The sequence below is a fragment of the Bufo gargarizans genome, chromosome 8, assembly GCF_014858855.1.
Source record: "Bufo gargarizans isolate SCDJY-AF-19 chromosome 8, ASM1485885v1, whole genome shotgun sequence".
Classification (NCBI taxonomy): domain Eukaryota; kingdom Metazoa; phylum Chordata; class Amphibia; order Anura; family Bufonidae; genus Bufo; species Bufo gargarizans.
In genome coordinates, this window is record NC_058087.1 from 31,796,006 (window position 1) to 31,818,642 (window position 22,637).

The 22,637-nt window shown below is 44.9% G+C and overlaps 1 protein-coding gene across 5 annotated transcripts in view; it reads left to right on the forward strand.

Annotated features, from left to right (window-relative positions):
• Positions 1-22,637, forward strand: part of LOC122945873 (tensin-like) — a 317,732-nt gene that overhangs the window by 125,881 nt on the left and 169,214 nt on the right. For all 5 annotated transcript variants that reach the window (XM_044305141.1, XM_044305138.1, XM_044305142.1 and 2 more), the window contains exon 3: positions 10,982-11,019. In XM_044305141.1, the coding sequence (XP_044161076.1) occupies positions 10,982-11,019 (38 nt within the window). The remainder of the gene's footprint in view (positions 1-10,981; positions 11,020-22,637) is intronic.

A 22,637-nucleotide genomic window follows, 5' to 3' on the forward strand; every position in this document is an offset into this window, starting at 1 on the left:
GGGGGATCTACTAAGCGCCCTGCGCCATTTTTCTGGCTGTAAAAGTTGTTAATTATTGCGGCATTCTTATTTTCACAATAATTTTTGACTCCCCCTCTCTAGTTCCCCACTTTTTAAAAGTGACGATAAAGCGGAGGGAATGGTTATTTCATGCTATTCCCTCCCTCTGTCCATTATTTTTTAGGATATTGGAAAACCCCTTTAAGAAGACACTTCTCGTAATGCAGATCACCAGAGCAAGCAATATTCAGACAGCGAACAAGCAGAGGATGAGAAGCAATGGCAGCTGTGATGACTAATGCATTTTAGATAAAAGAATGTGTATTAAGGTGGACCTTTTTATTTTAAGGTGAAATAATTTTTGAATATTTTTTGTGATCATTAGTGTCAATCGTGTTACTGTCACTTTACTGGCTGTAGGTGGGGTCTGTACCGGTGGGTGACAGAGTGTCAGGGAGGATAGCATTGGCCTAGGACCATCGCTTTAACAGATTTTTATTAGTAAGCGGAAAAGGAACAAAGGCCCCACCTAGCGAGAGCAGAGGAAACGCAACAATGAAGTTGTGTTATTTCATCGCGCCTCACCTCAAAGGCCTCTTAAAGGGACAGTCCATCAAAACGCTGCTCAGGCTAAATCTTCACACCACAGTAATTTCTAATTTTCCAGAGTTTACACATTTGTCTCATTTCCTCCTTCCAGAATAGGAAATGGGAAATTACCTGTATAACAATTCCCTTGTAGATACTTATTACCAGAACTGTACCCATTAACAGCCGGACTCTTCATATAGTCATTCAAATTTAATATGCAGGATGACGATGTGTCCCTGATAGGCTGTAAAATGAGAAATTCAGGTCCAAAAAATATCGCACCAATATTGTCATTTCTATGGAAATAGAATCCTGCTGCCACCACTAGAGGGAGCTCACTGCACGCTGTTCATACAATTCTATGGAAATAGAATCCTGCTGCCACCACTAGAGGGAGCTCACTGCACGCTGTTCATACATTTCTATGGAAATAGAACCCTGCTGCCACCACTAGAGGGAGCTCCCTGCACGCTGTTCATACATTTCTATGGAAATAGAATCCTGCTGCCACCACTAGAGGGAGCTCCCTGCACGCTGTTCATACATTTCTATGGAAATAGAACCCTGCTGTCACCACTAGAGGGAGCTCCCTGCACGCTGTTCATACATTTCTATTGAAATACAACCCTGCTGCCACCACTAGAGGGAGCTCACTGCACGCTGTTCATACATTTCTATTGAAATACAACCCTGCTGCCACCACTAGAGGGAGCTCACTGCACGCTGTTCATATATTTCTATGGAAATAGAACCCTGCTGCCACCACTAGAGGGAGCCCCCTGCATGCTGTTCATACATTTCTATGGAAATAGAACCCTGCTGCCACCACTAGAGGGAGCCCCCTGCACACTGTTCATACATTGAATGCTGTCATAAATGAGACGCTCCTAAGCTCCCCCTAGTGGTACCATGTGGCTTCCAGAATTTATTTTTATAGTTATGCAGGGGATTTGGAGCTCTGTATTTTAGAAACTGTGCACGGACCGCTTTAGAGATATATTATTATATTAATCTGGGCTTTGTTTCCACTTTTAATCTTTTTTGCAGCATCCTGCTAGAATAGCAATGTGTGGTGTGAACCCAGAGCTGCAACAAATTGGGGAAAATTTTGAATGTGTTTACACCATGCAGTGACTGAAGGGGTTAATGCAGCTTTTCATGGGCTGATCTTTTTTTAGTAACTTCCTTTGATTAAGTGGAATGCTGTGATTCAATTACAGCTGCAATTATGTAAACTCTGCTCCATCTGCAGCTACTGTACATGTGGAGAATTTCCTGGAGTCGGCTCCTGCGTCACATAGTAACATATATGGTCCTGTCTGTGGTCCTAATGCAGAACAGAAGCTTTGTCTGGAGGTGACAGACCTGATCCCGCAGGACATGACACAGGGATGACTGTACGTGTGAGCCCACAAATTCCATGTCATGACTCCCCCTCCCAGGCTGGGGTGACACACTGGTCATCCACCGGTGACAGATGACCTCTAGATACAATGTAGACATGCACAGATCGTTCTACATCCTGATGCCTGCCCATGTGATTAGGCTAAGTGGATTAGATTGCTAGCTCTGTGGGTGAGGAGTGATGCCAAATTTCTCTAATATGTGATTTATTATTGCATTTTGAAACATCACTGGAAAAGAAGATTTAATCCATCGATGTCTAGAAGCTCCGAGCTCTGGACCCCTGGACCCCTGCTGCAGAGCCTGCACTGAACCCATTCTGATATGGCTGAGGTGCAGATATTCCTTCGCTTACACTGCAGCGCCACCGCAGGACAGATGAAGAATTACAGCAAACCCATTGTACAGATCCTGAGTTACAGTCTGTATTATACCTCGTGCACAATATCTTACGGTGCATTCACACGTCCACAAAATGGGTCCGCATCCGTTCCGCAATTTTGCAGAACAGGTGCGGACCCATTCATTTTCAACGGGGCCGGAATGTGCTGTCCGCATTCGCACTTCCGTTCCTCAAAAAAATAGAACATGTCCTATTCTTGTCCGCAAAATGCAGAACGCACATTGCCGATGTCCGCAAAACGCATACGGACGTCTGAATGGACCCTTATCTGTATTTTGGTCAGCAAACCAAAAAATAGCTATTCTGTGTCCATTTTTTTGCAGACCTATAGAAACGGATCGGTCCCTGTTAAAGATAAGTGAATTTCTTAAAATTAGATTTGTTCCCATTAGTTTGAATAAGAGAGAGATGAAATGTTCTCCTTGTGAAGAGCGCCAAGTAGGCACGAGGCGTCTTATAGGCCAGACAATGCTTCTCTAGGCTTCTGGGGAAAAGATATGCAAATTAGCTTTCTTTCCAAAAGGAAAAGAAAAGTAAATTCAATGTGATGCTGGCTTAGCTGGCGGGCTTCAAGTCTTATTGAGCATTGACTTATAGAAAAGCTAGCTCACATTTCTCAGATTGTTTAGATTTCATTTTCTTTTGGAAGGAAAGCTAAAACGCATATATTTTCCCCCCAGAATACCTGAAAAGTATTTCCTGGCGCATAACTCTCCTCACTCCTACTATGCACTCTGCATATGCAGAAATAGTAACCTAGCACCACAAGATTCTCACCAAAGCCTTTTACCTAGCTAAGCCATTTTCATCCCTTTGCACTCGTGAGGGACAATCTGCAGATGAGATGTTGGCTTAGCTATTATCGAAATTATGCTTTACAGCCTATTTAAAAGGTCAAATACTGACTTATATAATAGCTATCTTACTTCTGGTGGCATCAGTGACAGGATGCCTTCACACATGGCAGAACATTCTGCTGGAAAATTTACGACATAACGACTCCCCCCCCCCCCCCCCCCTTTTGAAAATTGACAATCCGTGCACAGTGTTCTACTGCAGATCTTTTTCCCAGAAACCTAGAGGAGCATTGTCTTGCCCATAGGACTCCTCACACCTGCATAAAGAGAAGAAATAGTAACCCAGACCAATGGCTCTCACCTGACTAAGCCAGTTCTCTGCTCTGTATTGATGAGGAGCAATCCCCCTGAAACAGCTGTCTGCATATGAGATCCAAGTTATGCTTCAAGGCCTGTTCAAGGTCAAGCATTGACGTTTCCACTTGGAAAGGAAGCTAATTTCCATATTTGTTTTCCCAGAAATCCAGAAGAGCATTGCCAGGTCTATAAGACTCCTCATACTTACTAGGCACTCTCCATAAGGAGAGAATATCTCTCTCTCTCTCTCTCTCTCTCTCTCTGTCTCTCTCTCTCTCGATTCACCATAATTTTTCTGGAAGAAATCCTGGTTCTTACAATCAAAATTTCTGCAAAACATCAGGTTGAATTTCAATTCTATTGAGTCAATTTGATCATCTCTAGTTTGTATACTATCCATAAATAATGTGGCTATATATGGAAAATATGATCATGGGCATGAGGCCTTATATTCAAAGCTGCATTCAATATTCTGCAGGTTTCAGAGCTGAAATTGGTCAGAATTATTACTTTTTTTTTTTTACAATGTGCTGATAGTACTGTACTACTAACCCCTCCATCCACCCCTACATACAGGGTAATACAGCCCCATACCTCTTACATCCAGTGACGTCTCCTGTGATGTAGACGTTCTCTTTCCTCATCTTCTCCTTTCAGACCAGACACCATTTTTCAGCCATTTCTCGTCTTTGCAGTTTGACAAAAAAAAATCTTAGTTTACTACTTTTCCATCATCCTCCCATTTTCTGGACAAATCATCCTACCACCCCCAATAGTGTGTCGCTGTGCTCCCCAATACTATACTGCAGAAACAGATAAACCCCCTGATAATACTAGTACCATGCAGATAGTGCCCTTCAATAATTATTGGCACACAGTGCCCTAAAATAACTGCGCCCAGCAAATAGTGCCCCTGACACTAATAGTGTAAACATAACGTCCCCCAAAAATAATTGTGCTAAGCTGATACTGTGCCAGGTGCCCCCACAGTAATAGTGCTACCAAAAGTCCTACCTATAGTAATAATTCTCTGCTAGAGAGTGCTCCAACAGTGCCCCAACATGTCCCCACTGTGCCCCAGAAGTAATAATGCTCCCATAGCGCCCATACTAGTAATCATGTTCCCCATAGACCCCCAGTAGTAATAAAGCCCATCATAATGCCCCCCAGTAGTAATAATTCTCCTTTTAATGTGCCAGTGCAAAGAAAAAAAACTTTTAATGCCCCAAATTGAGCTAATGTCCCCATAATGTACCAGTATAAAGTGCCCCTATACAGGTCCTTCTAAAAAAATTAGCATATTGTGATAAAGTTCATTACTTTCTGTAATGTACTGATAAACATTAGACTTTCATATATTTTAGATTCATTACACACAACTGAAGTAGTTCAAGCCTTTTATTGTTTTAATATTGATGATTTTGGCATACAGCTCATGAAAACCCAAAATTCCTATCTCAAAAAATTAGCATATCATGAAAAGGTTCTCTAAACGAGCTATTAACCTAATCATCTGAATCAACTAATTAACTCTAAACACCTGCAAAAGATCCCTGAGGCTTTTAAAAACTCCCAGCCTGGTTCATTACTCAAAACCGCAATCATGGGTAAGACTGCCGACCTGACTGCTGTCCAGAAGGCCATCATTGACACCCTCAAGCAAGAGGGTAAGACACAGAAAGACATGTCTGAAGGAATAGGCTGTTCCCAGAGTGCTGTATCAAGGCCCCTCAGTGGGAAGTCTGTGGGAAGGAAAAAGTGTGGCAGAAAACGCTGCACAACGAGAAGAGGTGACCGGACCCTGAGGAAGATTGTGGAGAAGGACCGATTCCAGACCTTGGGGGACCTGCGGAAGCAGTGGACTGAGTCTGGAGTAGAAACATCCAGAGCCACCGTGTACAGGCGTGTGCAGGAAATGGGCTACAGGTGCCGCATTCCCCAGAAACAGCGTCAGAAGCGCCTGACCTGGGCTACAGAGAAGCAGCACTGGACTGTTGCATGTCATTCGGAAATCAAGGTGCCAGAGTCTGGAGGAAGACTGGGGAGAGGGAAATGCCAAAATGCCTGAAGTCCAGTGTCAAGTCCCCACAGTCAGTGATGGTCTGGGGTGCCATGTCAGCTGCTGGTGTTGGTCCACTGTGTTTTATCAAGGGCAGGGTCAATGCAGCCGCTATCAGGAGATTTTGGAGCACTTCATGCTTCCATCTGCTGAAAAGCTTTATGGAGATGAAGATGTCATTTTTCAGCACGACCTGGCACCTGCTCACAGTGCCAACACCACTGGTAAATGGTTTACTGACCATGGTATTACTGTGCTCAACTGGCCTGCCAACTCTCCTGACCTGAACCCCATAGAGAATCTGTGGGATATTGGGAAGAGAAAGTTGAGAGACGCAAGACCCAACACTCTGGATGAGCTCAAGGCCGCATTGAAGCATCCTGGGCCTCCATAACACCTCAGCAGTGCCACAGGCTGATTGCCTCCATGCCACGCCGCATTGAAGCATCCTGGGCCTCCATAACACCTCAGCAGTGCCACAGGCTGATTGCCTCCATGCCACGCCGCAGTGAAGCCTCCTGGGCCTCCATAACACCTCAGCAGTGCCACAGGCTGATTGCCTCCATGCCACGCCGCATTGAAGCCGTCATTTCTGCAAAAGGATTCCCGACCAAGTATTGGGTGCAGAACTGAACATAATTATTTGAAGGTTGACTTTTTTTGTATTAAAAACACTTTTCTTTTATTGGTCGGATGAAATATGCTAATTTTTTGAGACAGGAATTTTGGGTTTTAATGAGCTGTGGCCAAAATCATCAATATTAAAACAATAAAAGGCTTGAACTACTTCAGTTGGTGTGTAATGAATCTAAAATATATGAAAGTCTGTTTATCAGTACATTACAGAAAATAATAAACTTTATCACAATATGCTAATTTTTTTAGAAGGACCTGTATAGTTCCTCAGTAGATGCCCTCAGTTTCCCCGTTAATTTGCTAGTATAAAATACCCCTTCTTAATGCCCCCCATAGATGAGCCCATAGTACTCCTCTCCCCCCTTCCCAATAGTATCCACCATAATGTGCCTGCCGCCTCCCCCTACGTCACCAGTGACCAGCGGGGCTCAAGAGTCAGCTGCCCCTTTTGCCCCGCGTTAAAGACGGCCCTGACCCAGTGGAGCCCCCCCTGGGGTTAGTAAGCTAGCCAATCGTTGTACTCCGGAAATCCCATAGAAATGAATGGAGCGCCCACTCTGTTCCTTTCGAGGGGCTCTATGGAGTTTGAAGCCCTTATTCTCAAGATCAGTGGGGGCCCCAGTGATAGGACCCCCGCCAATTTAATAGTCAGCCCATATCTTGTGGATACATTTAAATATCCAGAATACCCCTTTAATGTATATACGCATTTACTCATCTTTTTTATACCGATTATATCTATATACAAAGTTTTAAGTTATTGGTGAAGATTTACGTATCATGTATTACTTTAATTGGGAAAAGTAACATAATTTCCTGGCTTATCTTTGATGAGACGTCTCGGGCTGTGAAGCTAGCCGCTCTGTAGGCGTCTCGGAATACTGTGTACGGGGCCCATTGCATTTCTGGCGCCCGCTCTGCTCGAACCAGAAGGGGCCTGTTATCCCAGCGTGTGCCTGGCCGGTCATGAAGGGCCCAGACTTACCTAAACTTGTTATTTCCTGTGCTAAATCCCTCTGCCTTATGTCAGGTGCAGCCACTCAGACCAAGGACAAAGAATGGCTTGTGCGGGCAGGAGCGCGGCTCCTACACGTGTACAGGGCAGAACACGCATTCGAGGCGTTAACAGCAGTGCCCTCAAATATTGCGGCTTTCTTAAGAAGTCGATTGAATGGCGCCCAAGTCCTGCTCTGATTGCACTTGAATGGGTGTAAATGTAAAACACACAAGTCATAGAAGAACAAAGAGGGAGCGGTGCCTGGAAGGAGGCCATGGGTTTTCCTATTAACTTGCTGAAATCACATTTAAAAGATATCCGATTGTAAAATGACCGGATAAATTTCATCTTAGAAGTTTACTCAATTTTCTGCCAGCTACTCATCATTCACACAGTCATTTAGGATGCTAAGAGTTGTAGTTGCAAGACGGTATTGAGATCCCAGGGGTGAATACCTAGCAAAATGAGGCACAGAAGGTCTCTTATAGAGGCGACCCTTGTAAATGGCCTAAAATAACAAATGAATGGGATACTCGCCTGTTTTCCTGTCCTCCCGCTGCTGACATCTTCCTGGCTGTGCACAGGTCACCACTGCAGCCAATCGCTGCCCTCAGCCATGAATGGAATGTTCCTGCTGATGCCATTGATTGGCTTCAGCGGCGGCCTGTGTGCACAGAGTGTTACTGCTGCAGCTAACACAGGATAGTGGTGAGGACTGAAGCTCATCACAGGAAGCTGTAGAGGAGAAAACCAGTGAGTATGCATTAATTTATCTTAGGCAGTTTGCAAGGATTGCCCAAGTTTTTATATAACTCCTACAACCCCTTTAAATGCATTGTGCCTTACCTTGCATGAATTGCCATATGGTATGCGTTCAGACAGCTACTTGATATCCTGTTACCATTTCTGCTATGTTCTGTAATCATGCTGCACTTGACCCCAGGGTGCTTATTCTTTTCTCACATGGTATAGCATGACCTTATCAGCATCTCAACACCATTTTTTAGAGCTCCATTTCCCCTGCATAGATTGTGAATTAAGCGGTTAATTTTCTGGCTGCTTGCAGTTACCACTAGAGGGAGCTCACTACATATTGTTTTAGTATTCAGTTCCATGCATAGCCACAAGCTCATAAGCTCCCCCTAGTGGTGGCTCCAGTCAAGTAGAATCCTATCAATTCATTATACAGGTATGTAGAGGATTTGTAGCTCTGTATCAGAAAAATGATGCCTTGACTGCTATTAAGATATTTTGATCCTATTTAGATACAGATATGGTGTTATAGGGCGGACATTCACTTTTAAAATAGTTCTAGAACGCAGTCATTCCTCCAGTGTATATGATACACTCATTATCTATGTGTTATGCTGCTCTGGGGTCTATGTAGGTGGCCACAGTCGCCTGTGCTCCTGCCTCTATATAGATGCAAAATGGACAGGAATTTTGTAATTATATTATTGTTGGAACACAAGTTCCAGAGAGATAATGGGGAGAAGAATGGCTGCCAAAGAGGAGCGCGATTCCAGAGAAATTAGAAATATCACATGAACTGAAGTGCAGAAGCTCATCCTGATACTATGTTTTGGACTGGTCAGTCCTTTCGTTTGCCATCAAAAGTTTGGTAAAAAGCTGTGCATGGTATAAATGATAGAATAAGGATATGTAATGTATGGTGGAATGAGAATGCCCGATGTATGATATATGTGATAGATCAGACCTTATTGTGTGTGATACATATGCTGAAATTAGTATCTCCTGGTTACGGTACATGCAATAGAATAAGACATTTGTATAAATAATATATGTGGTGGAATGAGAATGTTCTAATCTCTGCATGTCATTATGTGATTAAATGAGATTGTCCTGTGTATTGCACATATTTTATATGTGATGGACACTATGTCGTATATGTGATGAAATGTGACTCCCCTGTGCTAAAGAACCTGTGATGGCATGAGAATGTCCTGTGTATGGTATATATGATGGAACGAAAGACTCATATGTGAGATACATGTGATGGAATAAGAATAGCCTAGTATGGATAGTATGGATGGAATGAAAATGCCATGTGTATTTCATACATGATAGAATAAAAGTACACTGAGTAAATATAATGGAATGAAAATATTGGATAGTAATTGGATGATAATGTCCTTTCTATGCCATATGTGGTGGGATGGGAATGTCCTGCGTATTGCACATATGATAGAATGAGGATGCCCTGTGTTTTATGGTAGAATGAGAATATCTTGTATCTAGCACATGTGACAGAATGAAAATGACCTGTGCATGTGATAGAATGAGACTGCCCTGTGTAAATCACATGTGATATGTGATGGAATACAAATATTATGTGTAAAGTATATATGAAGGAATGTGATACTTCTATGCAGTTACATGTAAAGGAATGAGAATGTATAGTGAAGTCTATGCTAAAGAATAAGATATGCATTGGTTTAGTATATGCAATGGTATCACCTGTGTGTACCATGTGTTATGGAGTGAGAATCTCCCGTGTGTACCATGTGTTATGGCGTGAGAATCTCCCGTGTGTACCATGTGTTATGGAGTGAGAATCTCCCGTGTGTACCATTTGTTATGGAGTGAGAATCTCCCGTGTGTACTGTGTGTTATGGCATGAGAATCTTCTGTGTGTACCATGTGTTATGGAGTGAGAATCTCCCGTGTGTACCATGTGTTATGGAGTGAGAATCTCCCGTGTGTACCATGTGTTATGGAGTGAGAATCTCCCGTGTGTACTATGTGTTATGGCGTGAGAATCTTCTGTGTGTACCATGTGTTATGGAGTGAGAATTTCCTGTGTGTACCATGTGTTATGGAGTGAGAATTTACCGTGTGTACCATGTGTTATGGAGTGAGAATCTCCCGTGTGTACCATGTGTTATGGCGTGAGAATCTTCTGTGTGTACCATGTGTTATGGAGTGAGAATCTCCCGTGTGTACCATGTGTTATGGAGTGAGAATCTCCCGTGTGTACTATGTGTTATGGCGTGAGAATCTTCTGTGTGTACCTGTGTTATGGAGTGAGAATCTCCTGTGTGTACTATGTGTTATGGCGTGAGAATCTTCTGTGTGTACTATGTGTTATGGCGTGAGAATCTTCTGTGTGTACTATGTGTTATGGCGTGAGAATCTTCTGTGTGTACTATGTGTTATGGAGTGAGAATCTCCTGTGTGTACTATGTGTTATGGAAGGCAATGCTTCAGGGTAATATCACTGAACTGTACATGGTGTGATGGAATTGTAGATGATCTTTTGCAGGAAATGAAAGGAGTATTTGTTTTATTACTGCTGTAACATGATGCGCTGTACGGTACATGCGGCACTTTGCCATTGCCGTGTATAGTATGTGTGTTACAATGCAACTCTGCTACATATTATAAATAGGGGGCTGTGATTATAGCGTATTGTGTGTGAGCCATGCCTTAATAATTCAGGAAGGGACATGGATTTGTATCTTTTACCAAACTCTCTGAAGCGGATTCCTGCGGCGTGTGGGAGGGATTATGGAGCTTGTTTATTTTCACTTTAAAGCATTTAGTCTGAAATGTGAGGCCCCCAGCAGCTGATCCGGAGGATTCACTGGTATTGTGTTATGCATGTAGTCTGCATCCCCAGCTGCAGTGCCCCCCACAGGCTACTGAAAGAATACAAAGTATTCACTTGATTTGGAGATGCTATTACAAATTGACAGACTTCTCTTTCTGTCTTTCAGTCTGCAGACTGTCATGTCACCGCAAGTGTGAAGCCAAGGTAAGTGACGCTCCTATTCTTACTTTTATCATATACTCTGTGCAGGTTTTTCAATGTATTACTGGGTCAATCTATTCAGCCTAATGCACTTAGTGACTTAGTTGAGCAGATACAATTGAATAATAAAGCAATGTCATTTCGTATTTTTTCTTATTTAATGGTCCTGTTCAGCAAATAAAGCAAGTTTGCGAATAACATCTTGAAACTCCTACAGCTCCTGTGCTAATGATTGTACAGCAGGCAGGCGTAGCTGGTGCACTATAGTTGCAAACTGCTAACAGTCCCTACAGGTAGTCAAATTCTACATTCATAAATAACTCTCTTGCTTCTTGCTAACTTGCTTATCTGTAGAGACATTTGCAATCGGTGCAGGTTAGCATTATTTAGAGCCTTAGTAGACTTTCATGCAGATATACCAGTAGAAGAGAAAGAGAATGGAGACAGGGGCACACAGGACAGAGAACTGAAAGAAGGAGGGGAGAAAACATCTTCATAGGTAATGCTCACTGAGCTCTGAATCTGCAGCTATACAAGTAGATAACTCCCACTGAGTCCTGAACCTGCAGTTCCACAAGCAGAGAGTGCCCACTGAGCTCTGAACCTGCAGCTCCACAAGCAGGGAATGCTTATTGAGCTCTAAATCTGCAGCTTAAGAAGGAAGATTACCCCCAGTGATTACCCCTTGCTCTCCAAGAGTGCAGCTTCACAGGTAGAGAGGTCCCACTGTGCTCCACAGTCAGTACAATGAAGTGGAAAACAACAGTATTTGAAGCTCTGCTCTGTAGTGCCAACAATTTATTAAAATGAAGAATGTACAGTAAAACATAGAAAACTCTGACACGTTTTGGTGGTGGTCTGCCACCGGAGGACGGTGGCGGACCATCACTGAATCTCCTTGTTCTGCTTTTATTGCACGTTCTTCATTTTAATAAGTAGTTGGAGCTACAGAGCAGCCCTTTAAACATCCCTGTTTTCCATTTTGTCCTACTGACTGTATTTGCTGGTAACTCTGGAGCCGGAAGAAGAGAGCTGCAGCCTGTGAGCCCGTGGAGGGGTTTTATTAAGTGAGTACAGCATTGTGCCTGTGGTGCATTGCTGGCATTAGTACACACACTTTTTTTCAGAGGTATTACATCAGGCGTGCACCCTTGTTTTTTGTTCTCCTGCAGCTCCAGTAGCAGGGAACACTAAGTGAGCTCTGAACCCGCAGCATCACTAGCAGGGGGCACCCAGTGAGTGCTGAACCTGGAGTTCCACAATTAGGGAGCACCTAGTGAGCTTTGAACCTGCAGCAGCACAAGCAGGGGGCACCCAGTGAGTGCTGAACCTGGAGTTCCACAATTAGGGAGCACCCAGTGAGCTCTGAACCCACAGCATCACAAGCAGGGGGCACCCAGTGAGTGCTGAACCTGGAGTTCCACAATTAGGGAGCACCCAGTGAGCTCTGAACCTGCAGCATCACAAGCAGGGGGCACCCAGTGAGTGCTGAACCTGGAGTTCCACAATTATGGAGCACCCAATGAGCTCTTAACCCGCAGCATCACAAGGAGGGGGTACCCAGTGAGCTCTGAACCTGCAGCATCACGAGCAGGGGGCACCCAGTGAGCTCTGAACCTGCAGAATCACAAGGAGGGGGTACCCAGTGAGCTCTGAACCTGTAGCATCACAAGAAGGGGGCACCCAGTGAGCTCTGAACCTGCAGCATCACAAGCAGGGAGCACCCAATGAGCTCCAAACCTGCAGCTCCACAAACAGGGAAGGCAAATCTTCCTAGTTATATTAGCTATATACCAGTCAGTAGTCTAAGAAATCTGAAGCTGCTATAGTAGCCATATTGGCTGTCATCTAGTTTCCCCAGAAGTAAATAACTCGGATACATCTGCCGTGGTGAGGAGCGATGTTTACTATGAATGTTTTAAAATATATTTTAGGGAAACTTTGGAGTCTATAAAATGCAAGTATAAGTGGAATTATGGGTAACAGTGGAAAAAATTGATTGATTCTTTTGCAACAAAACAGTGAAGAAGAGCTGACACTTCTCTGTTCTAAACATTCATCAGGCTGACAGGATGTCCACTTGACCTGCGGCCTCATTAATAATGTTTAATTTAGCGTGACCCTCACCTCCCCTAATAATTCTCAGACATAGAATCATCTGTTATGTTCTGGAGCATTTGTCCAGGGTGTGATTCACACAGTCCGGATTCAGCATTCCTGTACGTCTGTCATCTCATCAGTCGGGGCACTGCGCCTGCAGACCACTTTGTTTTGAAATGAGAAGTGTTTGTTGAGTCCTGCGCGGAGGTGCTTCGTGCTTGTCTTTTTGCTAAGATCTGCGGGCACCACGCAGCACTCTAAGAGATGGCAGGAAAGCGGTGCCATAGGAGACAATTAGGAGATATACAGCATAGTCTATGGTGTACGGGTGACTCTACAGAAACCTATAGCCCAAGTCTTATGTATAGTCCTTAAACGTGGTATATTTATGGAAACTTGAGAATAAGGCTACTTTCAAACTAGGCTTAAAGTTTTCCGGTATAGAGTTCTGTCCTAGGGGCTCAATACCGGAAAAAAACACTTCAGTTTTATCCTAATGCATTCTGAATGGAGAGCGAGCCGTTCAGGAGGCATCAGGACGTCTTCAGTTCAGTCCCTCTTACGGTATTTGGCCGGAGAAAATACCGAAGCATGCTGCGTTATTTTCTTCGGCCAAAATTCCGGAACACTGAAATGTATTAATGCCGGATCCGGTACCAAGTGTTCTGGAAAAACGGATCCGGTTTCCCGGTCTGGCCATGCGAGACCTTTAAAAATGCGGATCTGGTATTTCAATGCATTTGTCAGACAGATCCGCACCTGGATCCGGAAACAAATGCTATCTGTTTGCATATGGATTTCCGGATCCGGCAGGCAGTTCCGGCAACAGAACTGCCTGCCGGAATCCTCTAACACAAGTGTGGAAGTACCCTAAATCAGTGGTTTTCCAGTATTGCAGTTGGAGAGCTATGACTTTTTCTAGAAGGGGGTCATTTTTTAAAACCGGCATTTTAGACTCCGGTCTTAATACCCTTTAGCAGGCAGTGGACGCGCCAAATTTATGTAGAGGCACCATCCTCTAGATAACGTCGGCGTCTCCACTGCCTGTCTAAATCTGCGCCAGCTTCCTTACTGTCTTACATTTAGACCATTTTCTATGCCTAAAACAGATAAATGATAAATGAGACGGGCCTGCCGGACCAAATGAGACGGGCCTGCCGGACCAAATGAGACGGGCCTGCCGGACCAAATGAGACGGGCCTGCGTTAGCGGGGAAGTGTAACAGATTGCGGCACAAATAACCTTTTCGCCAAAAAGCGGCGTATATCTGTTTGTAAATGACCCCCCTTAGTCCTTAATCAGATGTATTTAATAAATGGTATCGCTTACACCATTTGCAGTTTAATATGAGATTCCTGACAGTGACATTATATTCCGGCATTACTGACCATATGGGAAACAGAAGTTTGTTCAGCACTCGGATAAAATCTGATCTACTTTATTTAGTTTAAAAATCCCTTTTTCTTACATGTTTCTGGTGGACAGATCGCTACGACTGGTGGTGAAGGGTGGTTCTCCACCAGAAACACGTAAGAAACATGGATTTTCAAACTCAATAAAGTAGGATGGATTTTACATGATGCTGCTGAGCAAACTTCTGTTTCCCATATATCAACCTTGCGCCAGCCCTGTGCTCATGCATAGTGGATTTTGTATCCTCTCTATTACCAGCCATACAGTTCCCTATTCCCTGGTTGTATGGACTGCATTTTTTTTTTCATGGATGATTGTCACAGTAAAGAACTTCATTTTCCATTCATGAGTTGACGCAGCAAAGCTGAATTTGTCGCCATTTGGCACAACCCATGACGAGACAGTATCTCAATGTGTTCTCTGTGATTTAACATTAACAGCGATTTATCATGATGCAGAAATGCAATTAATGGGGTTCTGTTGTAATTAAAGACATACATTGATTTCTAGCCTTGAGTCCAGATGGATACATTTTACCTTCACTGATACATTATAGCAAACTACCCACCAGACTGGATACAATTGTAGCAAAACCTTGGTTGTGGACGTATTCTACTTTCACACTATAAATATCCATCAAAAAACTACCAGACGGCAGAAATGATAAGTAGATTTATTAACCTATTACATACAGGACAATCCATACATAAAGTGCAGGGAAAGGCGGATCCTGAAGAGGAAGACACTGGGACAGCGATTCAACATCCACATTACATGACCATAAAGTGCATAGTGCCAAGGTTGTCAAATAAATAAAACACAGAATCGGTTACCCATGTGTGCTTCCTCAAGGATGGCGCCAGCCCCGACGTGCATTTCGGCGAAGACCCCCGCAGACGAAGGTTCAACGAAACGCATGTCGGGGCTGGCGCCATCCTTGGGGAAGCGCACATGGGTAACCGATTCTGTGTTTTATTTGTTTGAGAAACTTGGCACTATGCACTTGCGCTCCGTTTTCTATTGTGTCAGAGAAAACGGATCCATCCCCATTGACTTGCATTGTGAACCAAACGGAACAGAATGCTTTTTGGAGCACCACTCCGTTTGTTTCTGTTACGTTTTGTCTCCATTGACAATTAATGGGGACAAAATGGAAGCGTTTTTTTTTTCCGGTATTGAGATCCTATGACAGATCTCAATACCGGGAAATAGAAACACTAGTGTGAAAGTAGCCTTAGGTGTGTACGGCCTCTGGATGCAAACAAGAACGCCTCCATTTATTGGCAGCAAACAGAATTCTTGAGAAGTTGAAATATAAGGACTATTAAAAGGATGCAGATCTGTTCGATATGCGCTGATTGGGGTTGCGTCATCTCAGACGCTGATGGCGTATCGCTAGGATATGCCATCCACATCAGACAGATGCTGGTCCCACCTCTGGGCCCTGCTCTTATCTCCAGCCGCACAGCACAGCCACCCTCCATTCACCGCTATGAGGCCGAGTGCCAGCTTGGTCATTTCTGGCAGCATCATCGAGTTGAATGGAGCTGTGGCCGCACTTGTTTGGTGTGCTGTCCATTCTCTGCTATGGGACCATGTCGCGCATGCGTAGTGTGCTTTCCTTCACTTCGCTGGACCCGTTCTGGTTATAGGTGCGGGTCCAGGAGGTGGAACCCACCATTACCTACCGATGGTACTATATCCTCACAATATGCCATCAATGTTGGAGACGAGCCAACAGAATTGGGAAATACTGTACACCCATAGATGGCAAATTCAGCTCTGCTACATTGGTCTAGATGTCTATGTAGCCAGTATGGGCTCTTTGTCACAGTGGCGCAGTTTTTCTTCGGCTTCTGGAGGCTTACCTCAGCGTGCAGTCATCCAGAGCTGCATTCCTGCCGTGGACCTGCTGACACACGGTGTGCCTTGGACCAGGGATTTGGCTCGGAGAACCCGCCTGTGCCTCGGTGCCAACATTACTGGCATCTGGTCAGTGTTACTGAGGAATGGCACCAACCTGTAGGGTAAAAAAAATAAAGCGAGACCCCGGGGAGGAAGGGGAGGGGGTACACGCTGCACACACAGGGTCTGTTGAGAAGCGGCGACTCGCCCCAAGCTTACACAAGGCCGCCAGTGAATTCTCCGTCTCCCGTTTCACCCCAGCAGATCCACATCAGTCATTTCTATGTTTTTTTTTTTAAGTAAATCCGTACAATCTATTCTTAGAAGCTCATACCTAGTTAACTCTTTGGCATCTGGTTAAAATTGACATGCATTTTTGGATAATTTTTCCAGTACTTTACTTACCTCGATATCAGTCATGTCTTTTTAATCTCTGGTCACATCCAAAGCTACATCTGCATTCTGGCTGATACTTAGAGCTGCTGATATTCCTAATTCTTATGCTCCTGGAATATTCAGAGACTCTTGGACTTCTGGAAGAGCTGGCAAACCTCCCGGGTGCCCACACATACCCACCTCTCCCTGACACCACTGCCAACCAACAGTGGGAGGAAGTGAGGGACAGGGAGAGGCGAGGATCTGAACTAGGCGCTTGGCACTATGGTTGGCATTGTTCATAGGGGGACTGACAATATTTCTGTTGCCGCTGTGGCTGGTACTAGTGAGGAGGGCACTCACAGCATACATGGGGCACTCCGGGGGGCACTCTTGTAGCTGTGCTCTGGTTTGCACTGTTTCTGTTGGCACACACTATTCATGCAGCTGGCACTTTTAAAGGGGCTACTCTCTCACTGGCACTATTCATGTAGGCACTGATGGCAATATTAGTGAACATAAAATGGGAGGCCTGTATGTTTAGGGGGTTTGGGGTCTGTAAACAGGGGGGGGGGGTCTAGTCTGGGGTCTTCATAAATGGGGGGGGCACAGGATTTGTATACAGGAGGATCTGGTTTGGGGTCTGTATACAATGTGAGGTCTGTGCCGTATATATATGGGAGTATGGTCTGGGGTCTATATACAGGGTGTCCGTATGAAGGGCTTGTCTGGGGTCTGTATAAACAGGGTATGGTCTTGGATCTGTATATGAGGTGTCTGCGGTCTGTTACTATGAGGGCCTAGTCTGGGGGGTTCATACAGGGAGACTCTGGTCTATATGCAGCATAGGGTCTGGTCTCTGGGGTCTCTATATGAGGGTATGGTCTAGGCTCTGTATGAAGAGGGTGCATATAAAAGGCTTGGCTGGGGTCTGTTAACAGGAGAGTCTAGTCTGGGGTCTTCATACATGAGGTACAGTGTCTGTACAGGGGAGGGTCTGGTCTGGGGGTCTCTATACAGGAGAGTCTAGTCTGGGGTCTTCATACATGAAGTATAGTGTCTGTACAGGGGAGGGTCTGGTCCGGGGGTCTCTATACAGTAGAGTCTAGTCTGGGGTCTTCATACATGAGTTACAGTGTCTGTACAGGGGAGGGTCTGGTCTGGGGGTCTCTATACAGGAGAGTCTGGTCTCAGGTTTGTATATATTAGGGCATAGTCTCGGATCTTTATACAGGGGGTCTGTATAAGGGGCTAGTCTGACGTCTCTATACAGGGAGATTTGGGGTTTGTACAAAGTGGGTATGGTTCCAAGTCTGTAGACAGGTGGTCTCTATAAAGGACTGCTCTAAATCCATATATTGTGGTTCTCAACCTAACCTCTTCCCCCCTAACTACATACAGAGCTACGAAACATACAGGGTAATACAACCCCATACCTCTTACATCCAGTGACTTCTCCTCTGATGTAGATGTTCTCTTTCCTCATCTTCTCCATTCAGACCAGACCGCCATGATGACTTCTTTAGCCGCATATTGTCTCTGCAGAGTTTGACAAACAGACATCTTTGTTTCCTACTTTTCCATCATCCTCCCACCTTCTGAATACCCATCCTGCCATCCCCGATACTGTGCCCGCTGTGCTCCCCAATACTATCGGGCCCCCCTGAAAATACTAGTACCGCACAGATAGCGCCCCCTCCAATAATTATTGGCACACAGTGCCCTAAAAATAACTGTGCCCTGCAAATAGTTTCCCTGACACTAATAGTGAAAACATAACGTCCCCCCAAAATAACTGTGCTAAGCTGATACTGTGCCAGGTGCCCCCACAGTAATAGTGCTCCCAAGTCACACCAATAGTAATAATTCTCTGCCAGCGCAGACTTAGTGTTAACAGTGCCCCTAACAGTACTAATGTCCCCACTGTGCCCCAGAAGTAACAATGCTCCCATAGTGCCCCTACTGGTAATCATGTTCCCCATAGTCCCCCAGTAGTAATAATTCTCCTTATAATGTGTGACAGTACAAAATGGCCCCTTATAATGTTCCCGTAGTGCCCCCCATAATGTCTGCCAGTATAAAATGTCCCTATATAGTGCCCCCAGTAGATGCCTTCATAGAGCTTCTCTTCCTCTTCCCCCATAGTGCACCCTGTAATGGGTGCCAGTATATAATGCCCCTATTTATTGCCCCCAGTAGATGCCCCCATAGCGCTTCTCTTCCTCCCTTCCCCATATTGGTCAAATGAAAAAAATAAGCACAAATACTTACATCAATGGGGCTGCCAGCAATGCGGTGTCCTGCGCTCTCCGCTGCCCAGCTCGGGTGGCGCGATGATGTCATGCTGCCTGTGCCAGCCTCTGATAGGGGCGTTTGAAGTCTGTATAAAGGGGGTCTGGCCTGAGGTCTGTATAAAGGGGGTCTGGCCTGAGGTCTGTATAAAGGGGGTCTGGCCTGAGGTCTGTATAAAGGGGGTCTGGCCTGAGGTCTGTATCAAGGGGGTCTGGCCTGAGGTCCGTATAAAGGGGGTCTGGCCTGAGGTCCGTATAAAGGGGGTCTGGCCTGAGGTCCGTACCAAGGGGGTCTGGCCTGAGGTCCGTATAAAGGGGGTCTGGCCTGAGGTCTGTATAAAGGGGGTCTGGCCTGAGGTCTGTATAAAGGGGGTCTGGTCTGAGGTCTGTATAAAGGGGGTCTGGCCTGAGGTCCGTTTAAAGGGGGTCTGGCCTGAGGTCTGTATCAAGGCGGTCTGGCCTGAGGTCCGTATAAAGGGGGTCTGGCCTGAGGTCTGTATCAAGGAGGTCTGGCCTGAGGTCTGTATAAAGGGGGTCTGGCCTGAGGTCTGTATCAAGGGGGTCTGGCCTGAGGTCTGTATCAAGGGGGTCTGGCCTGAGGTCTGTATCAAGGGGGTCTGGCCTGAGGTCTGTATAAAGGGGAGTCTGGTGTGGGGTCTGTTTCTTTTTTTAGGGAGGTTGGTGCCTGGTCCTATATGAATGGACAGAGGATAAGGTAACATTTTAACGATGCCTCCTTTTGTTCCCCTGCGTCTCACTAATATTCCTTCACAATAGAGTTTTGCAAAACCTCCTGATTAAGATTCGCACGTTACGCAGCTCCAAAGAGTTAAATGACCGATTCAGCTCTGCTACATCTGCATGTGTATTTACTCCAGAGCCTCTTGCAGTTAATTGTGGCTTCTTTCCAAAGAAACATTCTTTCTAACATCTAAATGCATTGAGTTTATGGAAAGTCGGGCTCACGGTATGCGGCGCGCTGGTCACAGATCAAATGCTAACGAATGTTTTCCAAGATCTTCCCATCATTACAAGTTGTATGCCGGATTCTTGTCTAAAGCATCTTAAGTTCTAAGAAAAGAATGTAATTAAGGAGCAGGCAAGCCAGGATGTCCCAGAGGCTCCACACACATGGGCTCCACCCCTGCCCCCATCCTTCTGGGGACCCAGTGGTATCATGGGTCCCCAGATAAACTAACCATGATGATGACTCCTCAGCCATAACCAGGAACATACACTTGGCTTGTGATGTGGCCAAACTGCGCCACCCTGTAAATTCATGGAACGCCAGCCTGACTCATCGGGAGGCAGCGTGGATCCATGGGACGCAATGTTCTCTCTTAGATTAATGTATAAAAAGTTTAAATATTTTCCATGGGTTTGGGAAGCCTTGGGCACCTCTTCCTTGGTTTCTTGAGAAATTCCTGCATAGTCGCGCCCTGTGATCAAACGGTGCCCAGTCCAAAATCCTGACGAATCTTTCCAGTTCTGACTCACTTGTAGGAAGGTTTTATTGTCAGGGATCCTGCAAATTCTACAGAACATTATCCAATAGCTCGAGGTGTCAGCTCCGCTGTTTCCTACATGGGGGCGATCCTCACTTTATTTAATGGATTTTAAGAGAATAGTAAATGTCGCGCCCTGAAATGAGAAGACCGGTCACCGAACCCATAAAGATACCTACAACAGAATACTAAAGAATAGCGCAGTAACTGACGGCTCCTGCGCTGTCCCTGCACCATTGTCTTTCTCAGTAGGTCGGATTGTGTTCCCAAGCATTTGGATTCAAACCCCCAACCCCTTCCATGGGCCAAAATGAATCATCTATCATCTTCGGTCAAAACGGTCAGACGGCATTTACAGACGCCGAGCAAGCAAGGAATGCGGCTAGATTTCAGCTCTAATGTTATGTATTTTTCATGAGATGAGATGTGATGAATACTTCAAAGTTTTTCTAGTACCAGAATGATAGATGAATGACATTACTTATCCTGTACTGATCCTGAGTTACATTCTGTATTATACTCCAGAGCTGCACTCACTATTCTGCTGGTGCAGTCACTGTGTACATACATTACTTATCCTGTACTGATCCTGAGTTACATCCTGCATTATACTCCAGAGCTGCACTCACTATTCTGCTGGTGCAGTCACTGTGTACATACATTACTTATCCTGTACTGATCCTGAGTTACATCCTGCATTATACTCCAGAGCTGCACTCACTATTCTGCTGGTGTAGTCACTGTGTACATACATTACTTATCCTGTACTGATCCTGAGTTACATCCTGTATTATACTCCAGAGCTGCACTCATTATTCTGCTGGTGCAGTCACTGTGTACATACATTACATTACTTATCCTGTACTGATCCTGAGTTACATCCTGTATTATACTCCAGAGCTGCACTCACTATTCTGCTGGTGCAGTCACTGTGTACATACATTACTTATCCTGTACTGATCCTGAGTTACATCCTGTATAATACTCCAGAGCTGCACTCACTATTCTGCTGGTGCAGTCACTGTGTACATACATTACTTATCCTGTACTGATCCTGAGTTACATCCTGTATTATATTCCAGAGCTGCACTCACTATTCTGCTGGTGCAGTCACTGTGTACATACATTACTTATCCTGTACTGATCCTGAGTTACATCCTGTATTATACTCCAGAGCTGCACTCACTATTCTGCTGGTGCAGTCACTGTGTACATACATTACTTATCCTGTACTGATCCTGAGTTACATCCTGTATTATACTCCAGAGCTGCACTCACTATTCTGCTAGTGGAATGAACATCTCTCCAATACAATATTCTGTACGATATGTCTGCAGCATTCTCTGCTGTCCTACTTCCCTTGTGTGGCTTTCCAGTGTGTGGAAAAATACTGTGTTTTTCTGGAAATATAGGTTAATATTTCAGCTCATTATAAATTATAGGAATATAGTCTAAAGAACTTCTACAGGAAATCCCGGCTGTGAGGAGCTGAGGATGAACAGAGAAGAGCCTTGAAGGAGCAGATGTCTCTCAAACAGATAATTTAGGGCTTTATATGAGCTCCGGCCCTTTAGCCATTATTCCAATGGAGTTCCCCTTTAAATCCTAGATTGTTACTATTCCACTAAATGTCCCTATGATGAAGATGATGAGTGCAGTAATTTTACTTCTGTCAGCCACTGCGCAGGGAAGGGCTCTTGTACTCGGTCTAGTGACGTCATAGCTTCTTGATTGTGACATCACTTAAAGGGATTGTCTGCTGAAGTGATGCGATCGGTTGAGCAACAAATGTCCAATGAAAACATTGCAGCAGAGTCAATAAACTATTTGTGCCAATTTTTGCAACAAAGTAAGGCAGAAAAAATGTCAGGGGCTTCATCGACACCATTTCATGAAACAGAGTAACCCCTTAATGTATGTGGGGTCCGGGAGGGACGGTTCTGCACCCTCTGCAGCTCCTGTTTCAGTTCCTCACTGTTAATGACCCCGATCCCTCCGCCTGTGACATGAGGAGTCCTGTGAGGGATGCAGA